At 31.8% G+C, this 18,150-nt stretch overlaps 1 protein-coding gene and 1 long non-coding RNA gene across 2 annotated transcripts in view; both read right to left on the reverse strand.

Moving 5' to 3' along the window:
• Positions 1-1,454: 1,454 nt before the first annotated feature.
• Positions 1,455-8,148, reverse strand: LOC149898295 (vesicular integral-membrane protein VIP36). The gene is made up of 6 exons (XM_090115314.1): positions 7,926-8,148; positions 7,739-7,854; positions 3,931-4,128; positions 3,125-3,287; positions 2,093-2,259; positions 1,455-1,680 (listed from the first exon to the last, which is right to left on the reverse strand). Exons 1-6 carry the CDS (start codon positions 8,050-8,052, stop codon positions 1,468-1,470), a joined length of 984 nt encoding a protein of 327 aa, XP_089971440.1. The 5' UTR covers positions 8,053-8,148; the 3' UTR covers positions 1,455-1,467.
• Positions 8,149-9,515: 1,367 nt separating this feature from the next.
• Positions 9,516-18,150, reverse strand: part of LOC149898296 (uncharacterized) — a 43,671-nt gene continuing 35,036 nt past the window's right edge. Inside the window, exon 2 of the long non-coding RNA XR_016458063.1 lies at positions 9,516-9,571. This is a non-coding gene — a long non-coding RNA (uncharacterized LOC149898296). The remainder of the gene's footprint in view (positions 9,572-18,150) is intronic.

Below are 18,150 nucleotides of genomic sequence, written 5' to 3' on the forward strand. Positions count from 1 at the left end.
TGTAACTGGCAATAGTAAATACTTAAAATATTTTTAATCTAAATACTTATGTAGATATTTAAATATTACATACAAGAAGTGACTTAGTTATTTAGGAAAATAATATTAATGTATGGATATATTTCCAATTATTTCATAAATATTGCATACTAGATTGTACTTTGTTAACAAACAAAATTATTATTATAAGTTATAACATAATTATATTGGAACAGGTTGTTATCAAATAACCAAAATGCGTTAGTGTGATGTTTTTTTTATATTATTATCATATAAAATAAAACCCAAAAATAAGTTATAATTATTTAATTATTTGAAAGAACCAGCAAAGTATAAATTTAAGAATTATTCAGTCTACCATATTTTTGGGTTTCAATTATTTGAACCAACTTCCCATTCAATTAATTTCTTAGACAATATATTTATTGCTTCAAAATTTGTATTTTTTATCATGTAGGTATAAAATTCTAAACTACACTTACAATTCATCAAATTGTTCCCTATTACAATTTACATTTAATTTTACCCATCACTACTAGGGATGTCGATCTCAAATCGATTAATCGGAGAATCGATTTTTCGGACCAAATAAATCGATTTTTTAAATCGATATGTCGTACTGAATCGATTCAGTGAATCGATATTTTACCCTTGAAAATCGACTTTCGGTTTTTTTCTTTTATGGTAAAAAAAAATATATTTAGAATTAGCTGAATGTACTCACAATATTACGGATATATACATGCTTTATTGGCAAGAACAAACAAACTCTATTTATCACCATGTTCACTCAATAGCCGTGATGTTTATGAGTATCGTAGGATCATCTGTTCCCTGTGAGCGCCTTTTTTCGATTGCCAGCAACATCGCAAGTGATGAGCGGAACCGCTTGGATACCAGTAGACAGTCTACTGGTATCCAAGCGGTGCGGAAGTCTACTGTAGACTTGACAAATTGTTGGGAACTATAAGCTATGTTATCTACTCTCTTAAATTTTTAATGTAGCAAATACATTTAGAAAATAAATATCTTCTTTTATATGTGATCTGATATTTTGACATGGTAATAAAAATAATTGTAACTAATTCCCTGAACTAAAAAATTCCTGATTTTACTGATAAGTGATCCCAGAGATTGTTTATTATGGTACCATTCTTGTTTTTCATAAAATGGATTTATATTTACATTGTAAATACAAATTTGAAAAAAATCGATTTTTTAGAAATCGATTTTTTAGACCTCGATTTTTTTTATGAATCGATTTATCAAGTAACGATTCGAATCGATTTAAAAATCGATCTTTTTTGGAAAGAATCGACATCCCTAATCACTACCTACACATTCAAAACATGACAAGTGACAGCTGCGCCACAGACAAAAAAAAATATTCAAACAGTCACCTACAGTTCACAGATAAAACAGAGCCTTGACAGACCACAAATGTTGCCAGTATATTTAATTTTTTGATCAATATAGGCGTTTTCTGGATGTTTCTTGTCGTTTCTGGTACCACATGATGCCGAGTACAACTAATACGATAATTACAATGGCTATAAACATCATCCAAAGGAAAGTTTTAACGCCCGACATTGCGGGTTTGTTATCTTCTATCCTTTCCCGCGGCGCTTCGAACGTCGCCGCTGATGGTATTATGTGTGATCTGTCTTCGTTCTTGTTTTGCTGGAAGATGAATTCACATATAAAAGTGACGTTTACTTTATGGCAGACGCATTTTGCAGAAGATTAATAGAAAAATATCCCAAATATTTGTGCTAAAGGTGTTAGTCGTTTTGTTATAGGGATGTACTATCAAAGTAATTGGAAAGAAATGAAATATTCCCATATTGGTAATATTAAGGGACTTATCAAAAATCTTATTTAAACTAGCGGTCCGCCCCGGCTTCGCCCGTGGTACCTACATGTTTAAACTATCCTATCTCTCAAGTTGGATCGAACTGCACATGGTGTGCGAGTTTTATTATAATCGGTTAAGAGGTTTAGGAGTCCATTGAGGACAAACATTGTGACACGAGATTTATATATATTAAGATTACATTTGAAAATCAGTAAATACGTGTTTATAAAAACTTACCGATTCCAACAAATCCAGCTCATACATTTTAATAGCAACAATATCATGGTTATCGCTCAAGTCGCCCGTAGTAGCGGAGGCTCCAAAGAAGTAACCAGTTGGTAATAGAACATTCTCGACTTTGAAGCACTCCTTCCATGCGTTCTTGCCTTCTAGGTCTGTTGATACTGTAATATAATATTTTTTGTTTATTATCTAGAATATTTAAATATATTGCATATATTTTTTTCGCAAGATTTTGTAATACATGGAAATTATTTATCACCGAACAAAAAGTTTGGAAACAGAAAAGAGGTGGTTAGAATCTAAAAACTAGCATTTATGTAAATTTATCTTCAGAATATAATTAGATATTTGCAAAATCAATGTAAAGTTATTGAAGTGAAACTTCTTTATCGGGGTTGGAAAAAAATTTAGTGTAACATTTTTTCGTTACGCGTGACATTTTTCCGTTACGCGCCATCTTTTTCTTATCCCTACCACGCGTGATTCGACGTATTTCTGTAAAGTTGCATATTATAGTAAATTATTTTTTGAAAAATAAGTTTCACTTTTTACGTGTGTACACTAGTACACGCACACATTTTTTTTATTATAATTATAGAAACTTAATATCAACGCGTAACTGTTCTTTATTTGATTATAAAAGTATATGCAACATATCAATGAGATTAGATTGCATGAATTAATCCGAACTATTTCTATAAATCCTAGCCTTGTATAAATAGACATGAATAAATGACCTTTTAGTCAATTGTATATTTAATTGAATCTATGACGATTGACGATCAAATTAAATATTTTTAATCAAGTGTGAAAAAAAAAATTATTTGCAATTTTATGCAAACACTGTATTACCTGCGCAGATAAAGAATACAGTAGATAGTTACACCACTTTATAATTATAATTACTAAAGAATGGTTAAACCGATTTTGACGATTTTTGCTTTGTTGGATTTGTCTCTAAATTAACTATGAAAATTTTGAAAACTATTGGAGTCACACACACCAGCTATTAACCAATAAACTTACCAATAAGAGTATCATCTCGATACACAATAGATATATATGTGTCATGGTTGTAATTCCTGAACTTTGCCTCGCAACCCGCCACTTGCGTGTGAGTACCGTCTCTATCGTGATCGTAGTGCAGTGTACCGTTGTTTATCATCGCTGATATGTATGGGTGCTGATGCTGTATATATAACATTATTTTTGTACAACTTTTTACAAATAAATGCATATTATTTCCAAATTAGGTTTCCGCCCGCGGCTTCGCCCGCGCAGTCAAAGAAAAACCCTCATAGTTCCCGTTCCCGTGGGATTTCCGGGATTGCGTAATTTTCCCGGGATAAAAAGTATCCTATGTCCTTTCTCGGGTATCTAAATATCTCCATACCAAATTTCATGAAAATTTGTTCAGTAGTTTAGGCGTGATTGAGTAACAGACAGACAGACAGAGTTTTATAATATTATACATAGTATGGATGGGCCTTATTCACAATGGATAGAGTTGGACCGGTTGGACGAGTAGGGCCAATTATGATTGTATAGGGAGCTTAAATATCTATGATCGGCCGTCATTGTAATATTTATACATAAATGCCGTAAGGGCGGCAAACATCGACGATCATTTATTGGGCCAACGCTGCCCACTGTGAAGAGGGTCTAAACAAACACCAAGAAGTATGGATATGTATAATGATTGAAATTGAATAGTCAATTCATTAGTGATTAATATATAATCTATTAATAGTGGCTTTCCAAAAACTCGCACAGTTCAATATTTAATATTACATCAATACCTTCCTTTAAAAGCTAAATACAAACATACTCACATTATGAGCACCATTATGATTACTGTACGTATCCATGACAATAGCAAGCCCATTGAAGTAATCCTTACTCCCAAACACTGGTCCAGGCTGCATACGATCCTTCACGTACCAAATGACGAAACCATCGCCGAATAAGTCTTTACCACGCCCATGGACTTTGAACTGCACTTGTAAATCCCAGTTGCGAGTGTGGCATGGCTGTAAGCAAAGAATAAGTGTTAAGTCTTGTGTACCCTACTGAGGAAAGGGGCAGATGCATTATGCATACATCTGTTACACTGATGGAATTTCTTTAGAGACAAGCAGGTGATCAGCCTTCTGTGTCCTGCCTGACCGAGACTTGCCTGTACCCTTCGGTTCTACGCTCAAACGTCAACCAATATACAGGGTGTAATCGTTAAGTGTGCACAGGCGATTATTCCGTGACTATTGCAGATATCAAAAAACTTTAAACTGATATCGAAAGTACTTAACCTAATGAGTAAAATGGCCATAATAAATTTTTTAAAATAATACGAGAAATATCTAAAAAATTAACTTTAAACCCTCCCATACATTTAGTATGAGATATGAATATCCCATGTACATGGGTTGATCCAAAAGTAATGATAATCAATATTAAACAAGGTCATTACAGTTAAAATAATTATGTATTTCTCTAGATAGTCTTCTAACTAGATAATATACTTCGATATTTTTTTTCCTTAACTTAGAAAAAAAAAAACTTTGACTTCATCTACAAAAACCCCTCAAAATCGGCCATCACTTCGCTGTCGTCTTAAAATTTCTTGTATCGACGGTGTTTCTTGTGCCGAGGTAAGAGATAGAATTAACTAGGAGCTAGATCTTACAAACAGGGTGGGTGTTCAAGCATTTTCAATGCCGATTTTTGATTGGCAGCCATCGCAACTGACGCTTTGTGATCTGGTGCGTTGTCTTGGTGAACCAACATTCAAGACCGAAGTTTGCCATTACTCTTTTTCTTACTAACCTACCCGCAATCTTTTAATTTGGTCTGTGTAGTAAGAGCCCTGTGTAGTAGTGGCTACCTTCTTAAAATATTCCACATTTCTTCAGCGTCCCAAAAAACTACGGCTTTAATCTATCCCCCTAATTTTCACTTTGAAAATCTTCACCGTCACTTTGGAAGCTCGCATCCAGGCCATTGATTGTTTCTTGGTTTCAGCATAAACATGGTGAACCCAGGTAACGCCCATGGTCACAAATCGTGACAAAAAATTATCCTGATCTCATTAAAAATTTAGAAATTCACTCTCTAAATGTCGAATCGTTGTTTCTTCTTTTCGTCGGGAAACATTCTGGCTCGCACTGTTCACATTAAAATTAATGTTAATACTTGGAAATGTGGCCTGTAGATATAATTTTTTTGTGATAACTTAGTGATTACATGAGCAAGCATAAAACATTTATTTTATATTTTTATGTGCACAGGAAATACCCAATTATCATTACTTTTGGATCAACCTATACATTTAATATAAAAGATTTTAGCTTTTTTTTGTTTTTTTGGTTTTCTGCTTTAATTACTTCGCAAATTTGGAGGGAAGTTCATTTAGAAACTGTAAATAGACCTCCTCATTGTATTGCACAATAAGGACGTCACTTCGAAAATCTACTATGAATACAAAATGTATGGGAAATAAATTGTATGGGAGCGTTTAATGTAACATTTTTGGTTATTTCTCGTTTTATTTTTAAAAATTTATTATGGCCATTTTACTCATTAGGTTAAGTACTTTCGATATCAGTTTAAAGTTTTTTGATATCTGCAATAGTTACGGAATAATCGCTTGTGCACACTTAACGATTACACCCTGTATATAAAAATAGTTTTTCGATATTCAATTTTATAGCTTTCAAATGCTTTAAAAATGAGAAATTTTTAAAGAATAGGAAAGGATATTGATCACGTGGCGGGTTTTTTCTTTTACTTGAGCTTTTCTTATAAAAATTTAGCAACATAGTTTTTCTTTTACTTGGGCCTTGCATGTGTTTAAAATTGAGTTTCCTTTATAAGGACATTAATAGAGGATGCGAGGATGTTTAAGATATTATATAGCTAAATGTATTCATAGTTAGTGATTATAGTTTTCACAATTGATTTCTAAACTGAAATATTATGTTTATTCGGAAGTGTCTTTTCAACAGAATTTAATAGGTAATAAAATTATTACAATAACTAAGCATGGACAACTTTGAAGGTGTTTACTTAGTGTTAAATTTTAAGATTGTATTAATTTGCTAAAACTGGCTTGGTTGTTTATATTTAAGATCAAGGTTGTGCAATGTCACCAAAAGTTTCTAGAAAAATTAAGAAAAGCATATTATTTATTTATTAAAGAAAAAGTGAAAGTATTTAAGACGTAGACCAGTTTATTAGAATACTAGCTTCCGCCCGCGGCTTTGCCCACATGGTGTTTTGATAAAAGGTAGCCTATGTTCTTTCTCAGGGTCTAAAGATTGTTTGTGCCAAATTTCATCAAAATCGGTTGAGAGGTTTAAGCGGGAAAGCGTAACAGACAGACAGACAGACAGAGTTACTTTCGCATTTATATATACATTTAAATTTAAATAGTAGGATAACTTCACATAAAAAGAGAAATCTGTAATAAAAATGTTGTTCTTTAACAATACTTTGTATTACAAAATGTTCAATAATAAGTTAACCTTGAATGTAGATTCTGACCTTGTTTTCTGTATCAATGCCAATTCGATACACATGATAAAATATACATTGTAAATTGCATTTTATTTTTATTCTTAATTTACTTATGACCATGAACTAAACAATATTGTTAAGAGAGAAAGTTTCAAAAGTTATGAAAATTCCAACCACACATTTTAATGTGAATACTTCATGTAACACTAGCTTTCCGCCTGCGGCTTCGCCCGCATTTTCAGAGAAAAAACACCTGTCCCGTTCCCATGACATTTCCGGTATAAAACCTATCCAATGTGTTAATCCAAGTTACCCTCTATATGTATGCTTAAATTCATTGTAATCAGTTCAGTAATGTTTGCGTGAAAGAGTAACAAACACACACATACACATCTGTCCTCACAAACTTTCGCACTTATTATATTAGTAGGATACTCTCAATAGTATCTAAAGTATAAATTTATTTATAAAGAGAAATAGACATATTCTTATCTATTTGATCAGCTGTAATGATTCATTAGCTACCAAAATGTACATATTTATTCATAAATTTCCTTGTAAATGGTTATTTTCAGAAACATATTTAAATAGGTACTTCAAATCTGAATTTTACAAATTTTTAAAATAGGTAAAGTCAAAATTTTTTCCATTATATTAAATTATTTTACATGTTTCAATGAATTTATGCTAGTTATGACATATCATTGAAATGTTGGAAGAACATATTTAATTAAATCTTAAGACACTTGTGAATAAAACAAAATGATTATTGAGTACAAGTTAGTAATAAGAACAAGACTCATATCAATGTAACAATAATGGAACATGTCTTTAGTCTTACAAAGACAATGATAAGACATAAACAAAAACAAATTCTGAGTAAATACCAATTACTCATCAATACATTTGACTTGATAATTTACATAATTGAACTTCAATGTTCATTATCAGTTTGTTAAAATGAAGAGACCATAAAATAATTTTGATATAAGTAGATTAATTCTAACCTGGACATAGTTATCGGAAGTATAATATGGATATCATCAATTGTATTCTTGTTTTTCGATACAGTATTAGAGGTTGTATAAACGTTTTTAGCAATAAGAATAAAAAAAGACCAATACTCACATGAGTATTCCAAATTGCGCCTGATTTAGACTGCAAATCAGGTGTGAGTCGAACATAATTTGAAGTAACTATCGTGCTACCTAAAAAGTCCCAGTAAGGCATGGCCATACCACTTGCTGTAATAAAATAATTAGATTTAATAAACTTGAAAATGCACAATGTCTAGTCGTAGGCACAGGTCACTCACCTTGGTAAGGTTTCGTTAATGAATGTTCCCTTCGAATATAGTCTTGTGTATTCCATTCTGCTATTATTGGCGCTATTAATAAAGTAACGATGGTAAATACACCGCTTATACTTTTTGCGTAAAACATTTTGAAAATATAGGTACGGTCAGATAATAAGACTACACGATGACAGTCAAACTCCAAGTCCAAATCATGGCAGCCGACAGTGTTGCCGTGACTATAATAGAAAGTCGCTATATTATGGATTAAATATTCTCCCTAATGTTCCTTTATCAATTGTTAATAAATAAAAGAACTTAACATAATTTATCGTTTATTCTATTTATCTGCCAAAAAGCCAAAATATATTTATGGGCATATATAAATTTATTATTGAAGTATCAAGGTCTGAATATTTATTTTTATTGTACGGTGGTAAATGTTAAAAATACTCATGTAATGACTATTCGAAAGTGCTAATAGATAGTAGTCTAATTGAATAAATGAGTTTGAGTTTGAGTTTATTTAACTTTTAATTTGTTCGTACAACTGTTGAATCATTTTTCATTTTAAAGTTGTGAGGGTAATAACTAATACTGTTTAAGACGGATCTATTTTATTTAATAAGGAAAATCAAACTTATGGAAAACTACCTTAATTATGGGAAGTTTAACTAGTTGGCAATACTTTCTATTGACAGTCGACACGAATGCATGACGTTTGGCCAATTGGATAATTTACGATGCTATATTTTATACCAGTGCAAACTTAGCACCCCATCTATGGAATTTTGGGTCGAAAATGACCTTGATCGTTAGGTCCCCGTTAGGTCCTTTAAGGTCCACCAATTTTTTCGTTAGGTCCCCTTTAGTTTTTTTTTAAATAATTTTTTAAATTTTAGGTATAAAAAAATTACACTTTAGCACCCCATCCATAGAATTTTGGGTCAAAAATGACCTTAATCTATAGGTCTTCGTTAGGTCCTATAAGGTCCCACAATTTTTTCGTTAGGTCCCCTTTAGTTTTTTTTTAAATATTTTTTTTTTAATTTTGGGTATAAAAAAATTACACTTTAGCACCTCATCCATATCAAAATTGGCGAATTTTATCAAAATCGTATTCTTTACCGTTAGGTCCGTATAGGTCCATCATTGAAATTGTTAAATTATTTATTTTATTAAAATCTATATATTTATAAGAAAGTCGTGTTAGTTACTCCACTTATAACTCAAGAACGGCTGAACCGATTTAGCTGAAAATTGGCAGGGAGGTAGTTTAGAGCCAGGAGAAGGATATAGGATACCAAATATGTACCACGGGCGAAGCCGGGGCACTAGTTATAAAATAATTGAAACCTGCGCATGCGCCTTAGAGCATTAAGACATGCGCACATCATACATAAACAGCGCGAAATTTAAATTGGTATCGTTTCATTTATTAAATCAATAAATAAATCTATACTAGTCACATCTGGTTCGAAAGATGAGACTGGCTTTTTATTTCGAAAATTTATTTGGCAACACTTAACAGTTAACTGTCATTAAAACCTGAGTTGTTGATGTGTCAAAGCTTGTCAAAGTGATTTTATTTTCTGCGATTTTAGCTTAGGATTTTAGTGATTTCTAATAATTGAAAACTGAGTTGAAAACATGACGAAAACTTTAAACTATGATTAATAAATTTAAAAAGAAACAATTTGAAAGAGATGTAGTTTTCAAGGAAAAACACACAGTGTGACTTGATATTTTGATACTTTTCATCTTGATTGCATTGCACATTATATGATTTGTTTAATATTATTATTATTATTTTGCATGGATGATACCAGTAATCCAGTTATAAACTATTAAAGCAACAATATAAAATTGAACGATCTGTCCGTTCAAAATGTTTAAAGACACAAAATCAGTATCTCAACGAGATTTCTTCTATGACCGAACCATGTTATTCATGTTGAAGAGCAGTACAAAAAAAACAAGATGGAATAACTGCAGAAATGGAAGAGTTAATGATGTCAGAGATAATGATAGTGATTCTTATTCTTTATTCGCGGCTGAACGCGGCTTTTAGATTTAATATGATTATATTGATTAAACAAAATTTAATTGTATTTTATTATGTTTTTTATTACTTTCACTAGCTGTTCTTTTTTTTATCTGTATCAGATAACTGTACCAGATTACATATATATAATATTATATAGATGAAGAGTTTGTAGAGGTTGTTAATCTCTCAAAAAAACAAAGCTCGTAATAATAAATTAAAGTATCAAAACTTTATTTCCAACTATAACCTAAGTTACCATTAGGTTACCTTAATATGATGATTTTTTGAATTTGCCGCCTTTTCCAGTCTTATCTTTCGTTAGCCGGACTATCACCACAGTATCACCATATTTCCTACAGTATGGCGACGAATGTACTTGTGCAGAGAAACGGAGGGGAACTGGCGGGGGGTCGGGCGACGCGGGCCGCTTAATGCAATCACGCTGAGTTTGCATTAACTATCGCGAAAGGACGACGCAGTCGTATTTTTTGTGTAATAATTTTATTATACATAGGTACTTACATATTCTATTATGGCGCGCAAAAACTGTTCCGTTTACGGATGTAAATCTACATTGAAATCCCAGAAGGAAACAATATTTCAGAAAGATTGTATTAATAATTGTATCTGTTGAATTAAAATCAAAGCTATGTATATGTTGTCCTCATTATTTTCTAATCAGATTGTACATCCCAATGCGAATGCATTACTTCTTAAATGGTATAATATACAATTAAGAACATCCAAAAATAAAGTGTCCACGTAAATAATATTTAGCAGTGCAATATCTGTAATTATATATTTATGAACAAATGATTACATCAGATTTAATAATCGCAATTATTTTGAATGTACATATGAATAAATGATTTCATCATAATATTAATAATCACAATTGTTTTATTTCCCATTTGTTGCAACCCTAGCGTATTTTCGTGTGGCAGCGTAAGTACCTACGCTGGCGGCGGCATCGCGCGACATCAAAGGCGTTTCCTTACTGTAGGAAATAATATTGTAATACTGTGCTATCACTATCATTATTATATTATACATAGTATAAAACAAAGTCGCTTTCTCTGTCCCTATGTCCCTTTGTACGCTTAAATCTTTGAAACTACGCAACGGATTTTGATGCAGTTTCTTTTAATAGATAGAGTGATTCAAGAGGAAGGTTTATATGTATAATAACATCCATTAAATAGTGGAGAAGTACTGCTATTTTTGAGGTTTCTAATGTGATGTCGTAAAAAATTACCAGCCTTACTTATAAAAACTGACTGATCTGTTGCATAAACACCTCTCAGTTAAATAACTCTCAACTCCTTAAACAATGATTAAAATAATCTTAGGTACTTATAAACCTATCTCAGCAGTCTCTCAACTAAGTTACGTCAATATATGTATTTTTTTCTAGTAACATTATCGAAATAAAACCCGCTATTCACGTAAAACTTGACTAAAAATGTACTTTTTGACAAATATGAATGGTAGACTTTATTTTGTATGACGTTTAACTGACAGGATATTGATAACTTTCAAATTTCAAACATTTGTACAGATTTGAGATTTTTGATAAATTCAAATTCAGTTTTAATTTAAAATGAGTTCAATGATCAATAAACGTTCTCGTTCGACGAATTGGAGTGAGGAGGATAAGGTACGTAATGTACACAAGAAATCTAATAGAATGTACTTATTTCCTTACATGTTTTAATGCTTATTAATAAATATATATTGCTCTTTAGAAAGTGCTTCGAAAATAATTAGTGCTCGAGCGAGCACATATTATATTAGAGAATAAGGATACGTCGACTAATACAAATACAGCAAAAAAACTTGCATGGGAAGATGTTTTGTCTTGGTTATTTTAGTTTTACTTATTCTAACAGTTTCTTGTATTTAATAAATTGTTACAGTGTAATAACATTATTATTGTATTTATATTTCAGTTATAATATCATTTCACTCCATAAAAGGGACTTAAGCCAAATACAAAATCAGTGGAGGAATTTGAAGAAAGCTAAGGCTTCGGAACACAAATTTAGAACGGCAAGAAACATGACAGGCGGGGGACCTCCGCCACCAAGTCCTCCGCCTGAAGATCAAGAGCTTATAGCAGCTCTTCCTAATGAGTTTGTGGTTGATAACAATCCTTTCGATAGCGATGCAACACATGGCCAACAGGTTTATATTTTTTACATTTTCTACTGCTATTATTCCTTAATTTGGAATATCCATTAAGGGATAATAGCGCTATGCATATATAGTTTTTTATTGTGAGATTGAGTAATTATATTTTATATATTTATAGGAAGTTACTAAGGAGTCTGCTGATGATACATTGAAATTGAATGAAAATGATGAAAGCACTGCACATGCATAGGTAATCATATTATATAATAATTTGTATAATATTTTTATCAGTTATGTTATACAAAAATATCAGTATTATAAATAAAATTTATATTATTTTAAAATAATTATTATTTTTTTATTTTTAGCCTGAATTGCCAAATTTCTCCACTGAATTGCCACGTATAAATCCTACACATCATATTTTCAAAGCTAAACCAAAAAAAACGTAAGTATGTAATGTTGAAAATAGAATTTCATGAAATTTCCTGTGCTTATTGTTCAGCTGTGATTTATGTGAAATAATGTTTAATGTTTATGTTATTTTTACAGTGGGAAATCAAATTCCAATTACGAGCATCAATTATTCCTCCTTGCAAAAAAAAGCAGGGAGGAATTAATGAAGCAACAACAAGAGTTGCATCTATTAAGAATAGAGCAAGAGAGGGAGCTTCACCTATTAAGAATAGAACAAGAGAGGGAGCTTCACGAGAAGAAGCTCCAAATACTTGCATTAGAGGAGGAATATTTAAAAAAAATAAATTTTGAAAAATAATAAAATATGGTTTTTATTGATTAAAATAAGTTTCAATATAAATGGCCCTGTTTATATTTTCGTCTTCATCTTCTATATTATCAGGGATAGTTGGATCGATTAATAATTGATTTTCAAGGCCTGAAGGATCTAGAAAAATACAAAATAAAGAATTAAAATATGCTTATTTTTTATGTATTGGCATTATTAAATATACTTTGTTTACATATTAGTTTGCACAAATACCTTGATTTAAAATAGACTCATTAAAGAGTATTGCTAAATTGTGCAAAACTGCACAAGCAACAATAGTGGTCTTGATCACTTGCAGAGACCCTCGCATTGTTTCGTTGAGTATGCGGAATCTTTGCTTCCACACCCCAAAGCAACGCTCTACAGTATTCCTCGTTCGTATGTGACTCAGGTTGTACCTTTCTTCTGCCTGTGTCCTTGGTCTTAATATTGGTGTTAGAAGATGCGAAGTACAAGGATACCCGCTATCTCCAATCAGCTTCCCATGAAATTCATTCTCCTCAAACCTCCGCTTTATTGAGCTTTCTCTATATATGCGGGAATCATGTGTACTTCCTCTCCAGTGACACACAATATCGCAGATTTTAAGGTCAGAGTCACATACTACCTGTAATTATTGTCATCAATATTATTATAAATTAGAAACACATAATAGCACACATAACAATGAAAATTTATTACTTTAAATACACTATGATCAAACTAAAATGTTATTGTACAATGTTCATACTTGAGTGTTAATGGAGTAATGTCCCTTCCTATTAACATAGTACTGTCCAGCCTCTCCACTCACTTTGCGTATCTTAATATGAGTGCAATCTATTGCACCAATGATACGCTTCATCCCGCATATTATGGCCTCAAATTTCCTAATTGCTTTGGCTTCCTCGGTTGAGTTCGACGGCATATTAATATAACGCGAACTTTTAGAAGCTAACGCAATAGCAACATTTCGGGACAAACGGGAAAGTGTCTGTTGACTCATTCTGTGAATGTCAGCACAATCTTCTTGGATCTGTAATGTAATAGATCGTTATACAGGCTTTTCTATTGTATATATCCAAAACTAGAGCACAAGTCACATCTACCTCATGCCGGCCCCAATATCGAATAACTGCCGTAAAAATAATGTACTCTGTGATAACTGCCATCACTTGCAGTTCCACTGGAATACCGCCCCCTCGAGTGTCCACTAGACATGGGTAGGTAATGCGTGTAATAGTACAAAAGTAATATCACTTTGACACGTAATGCAACATCACGCATTACGCATCAGTTACAAACATCACTCGCATCACTCATCATTTCGGCAACGTTCGGTCAGTAAAAATCAACTATTTACTACAATCAATGTTGTAAATAGTTGATTTTTAAATACGCCTGTCTTCCTAAACAAAGATTGCCAGTCCTAAGCCTGGAGGGCCCCTATTTTTTATTTTGTTTTACATTTGCTTGCGTTCATTACAATTATTAACAAACAACATAAAGTACGTGGCCAAGTATGAAGGAAAATCAACTATATTTTTTAAATATTTACCTACTTAAATTGTAATTTTACGATATGTAATAAGTAATGCAGTTATTATTGCTATTTTTCAATATGATCTGTAATACTTCACATATTATCGGTCATTATCGGTCTTAAACATTACTCGGTCATCATTTCATTAAAAATCGATCGGGTAATGTGTGATGTTACGGAGTAATATCACTTCCGTGGAAGAGATGCGTGATGTTGCATTACTATTTGACGTACTGTTTTGCGCATGTCTAGTGTCCACGCGAAGGTCATCCCGAATCAAATTAATGATTTGTTGCATGTTATTCTTTCCGAATCTATACCTCGACCGTAGTGTGGCCCTGTGGCCGCTACAAAAAATATATTGACACCATAGATTGACACTAATACCAGGTTATTTTAATTCTAGGTTGAAAAGTAGGTTTTTAATAAATAAGCACTCTCAGAACAATAGATTTATTTAATAAATGAAACGATACCATTTTAAATTTCGCGCTGTTTATGTATGATGTGCGCATGCCTTAATGCTCTAAGGCGCATGCGCAGGTTTTTATTATTTTATAATTTTAATAAAATAAATAATTCAACAATTTCAATGATGAGCCCATACGGACCTAACGGTAAAGAATACGATTTTGATAAAATTTGCCAATTTTGCTATGGATGGGGTGCTAAAGTGTAACTTTTTTATACCTAAAATTAAAAAAAAATTATTAAAAAAAAAACTAAAGGGGACCTAACGAAAAAACTGTGGGACCTTATAGGACCTAACGGAGACCTATCGATTGAGGTCATTTTTGACCCAAAATTCTATGGATGGGGTGCTAAAGTGTAATTTTTTTATACCTAAAATTTAAAAAATTATTTAAAAAAAAACTAAAGGGGACCTAACGAAAAAATTGTGGGACCTTAAAGGACCTAACGGGGACCTAACGATCAAGGTCATTTTCGACCCAAAATTCCATTGATGGGGTGCTAAGTTTGCACTGGTATATTTTATTCTGTGGTCTGAAAAAATATTTATTGAACGGTGTGTAATACGTTATTAAAATATTAAATGCATATACTTAGATTACAAAATAAAAGACAGATGGAGCGTTGCCGAACTAAACCGAATAATTTATCGTCATTTCCATAAAGCTATGTGTGCTGTCATTTCGCCGTTGCACTGTACGTACACGGTGCTTCTGTGTGCGTGTTATGTTACCAGATAATGAAAAATTTCCCAAATTTTTCCCCGACTACGGAAGAAAGAGGGTTATGTTTTTCGAGTGTAGGTATGTATGTATAATATTTCTTTGACACGCCCTGCAGTATAAACTGTTGGATCGATTTTGAGTTGTGACTTGTGAGGTGTCATTGCAATCATCTGAATTATGAAGGTAGCTGTGGTGGTAGTGACGTAGGCTACATAAATTATTAGCAGTCATGTTTTAATTTTTATTTTAATATAAATTCGGGTTTTTGATATTATTTTATAATATTGTAAAAATTGTTTTATCACCTATCTAGTATCTACTAAAGTTATACATGGACAAATAACAAAATAATTTTATTCAATTTTTAATAAATTACATTAAATTTATTAAATAAATTACATTAAATTTATTAAATAAATTACATTAAATTTATTAAATAAATTACATTAAAAAAAGTTTTTATTTTTCAAAACAATGCGAATAGCGGTAGTTTTTAGTCGAGAATGCGGGACATTTTATTTTCATCATATCCATCATGTGTTCACATGAATTAAATCGCAAGCGAAAACGACGCTTTTTATAAAAGTAACAAAAAATGTATAATGCTTTTTAAAATAATCTAATAATGACCATGAACTTTTATTGCACTACAAACTTGCGTACAAATAATCACATTCACGATCGAAAAATCCAACAGCACTACCCCGAATATCTTTTAACCATTTTACCCCTAAAAATGGCAAATTCATTTTCAAAATACTGGCAGCATACGTTGAAGTTTTGAATTCCTTCGTATTTGTAAAATTATTATTTGTATACAAAATTAAATAAGCCAAATAATCTACAGAAAATCTGTAAAACGATGTTTTATCTTTTTGTTTGTTTTCGGGAACAAGTTTTACAGCGTTTTAATATCACAAGACAGCATTTTTTTACTAAAATATCAAACCCCTTTTGACGTATTGCATGACACTAGAATCGCTATAGCACTAGCGGAGGAACGTATTCGTTTTTGATTTCGTATTTTCTTTGACAAGGGCGATGAATGGTTGACATGCTCCATCTGTATTTTATTTTGTAATCTAAGTGCATATAATAGTAACATTATATATTATTTTAAACAAAGCAAGCGAAATTAAACTGTAAGTAATCTACATGCCATTTGATGAACGCAGCATTATAAAGTTTGTTAATTTTAATTTATTCAATATTCACGTCATAGATGGCGCTATTAACAAAAATATTTTACAAGCATTTTCACTTACATTATGAGTACATAATTGAGTTACGATGAACGGAAACAGTTTTGTAATAATATTTTCTTCTAAGGAATAGGTACGGATAAAGTGCAATGTCCAATGGTATGCAATTTCTTAAAATTGTCAATTATTATGACTTATTTCTCTATCTTTTCCACAAGGTACCTACCTACATCATAACGAATGAACGGTGCAAAATGCAAATCAAAGAGTTTGGAATCCTATGAAAGTAATAATTATTATACTCTTTGCCTCCTTGATTTCGAAAAAAAAATGCCAATTCTTGTGTTAACAGACTAGAATTAATTCAAGTCACACATTTAGTAACAAAATAATGAAAACGGGTAGGACAAAAATTTAAGTTGTAATTGCGTACAGTACTTACCTAGTTTTTGTGTACGTAATAGGTACATACATGCTTACATGTATGGAGATTCGGTAAAGTACTTTAATTAAGGAGATTCAGGATTTATTCATTGTTTTACATATTTCAACACATAAAACAAAGACGGGCCTATAAAGTATAACCGGTTAATATTAAACCTGACGTATGGCATTCCCAAAATTGATTGAATTCATTTCCGCGGAAACAAGGGTGTGTCGCTTTCTCTCCGCGGATGCACCCACTTTGCTACAATATCGTTGCTAAGGTCAAAAACGCAGCGGTCAACGACTTTTCGGCAACTTTTACCGCGTCTTCCGACCACATGTTTACATATTATACTCGTAGTTTTTTAGTTTTAAAATTGCTTGTACGTGAGAATTTTAAATGGTCGAAAATAGTATGAATTGTGTTTTTTGTTTGTTTTGTGGTTTCAAAATAGCAATAGGTATCATTTTTTTTCTGTTTAAAAAGTTAAATTTGAAAGTTTAACCCTTAATCGGCCATGACTTCAAACAAGTTTATTTTAATACATCAGTACGGGGTTATATCGAGATTAAACAGTAAAATATTAAAAAGTAAAATATTGGTAGCTTATAGGTTTTTTTGGCGGTGGGATATTATTTCCCTATAACCATTAAAAGTTATGTTTTGTGGGAAATTATTTCCCTATATCCATGAACATACATGTGGGAAATAATCTCCCACTTTTGCCGCTTTTGCCCGCGCTTTTACTCGTCGATTTTAACACAGGGACAAAAAATAAAAATGCATCATTAAATTTATTATTTATTGAATATGTATGAATTTTTAAATTACTTTTTACTTTACTCAACTTTTTACTTTTTATACCTACTTGGTATCCTTACAGGATAAAGGGAAATATATTCCCACTTGAAGATTTCATGCACGGCTACAGG

The sequence above is a fragment of the Colias eurytheme genome, chromosome 23 (assembly GCF_061535395.1).
Source record: "Colias eurytheme isolate Ceu_HAF_F1 chromosome 23, ilColEury1 Martin Lab GWU primary, whole genome shotgun sequence".
In the NCBI taxonomy this organism is placed as follows: domain Eukaryota; kingdom Metazoa; phylum Arthropoda; class Insecta; order Lepidoptera; family Pieridae; genus Colias; species Colias eurytheme.

Bases quoted from the DNA above. Each gene is read 5' to 3' on its own strand.
- LOC149898295 (XM_090115314.1), bottom strand. From the start codon at position 8,052: ATGTTTTACGCAAAAAGTATAAGCGGTGTATTTACCATCGTTACTTTA. The intron at 7,855-7,925 runs GTGAGTGACCTG...ATTTTATTACAG, and splicing joins ATTAACGAAACCTTACCAAG to CAAGTGGTATGGCCATGCCT. The intron at 1,681-2,092 runs GTAAGTTTTTAT...TTCATCTTCCAG, and splicing joins AGCTGGATTTGTTGGAATCG to CAAAACAAGAACGAAGACAG.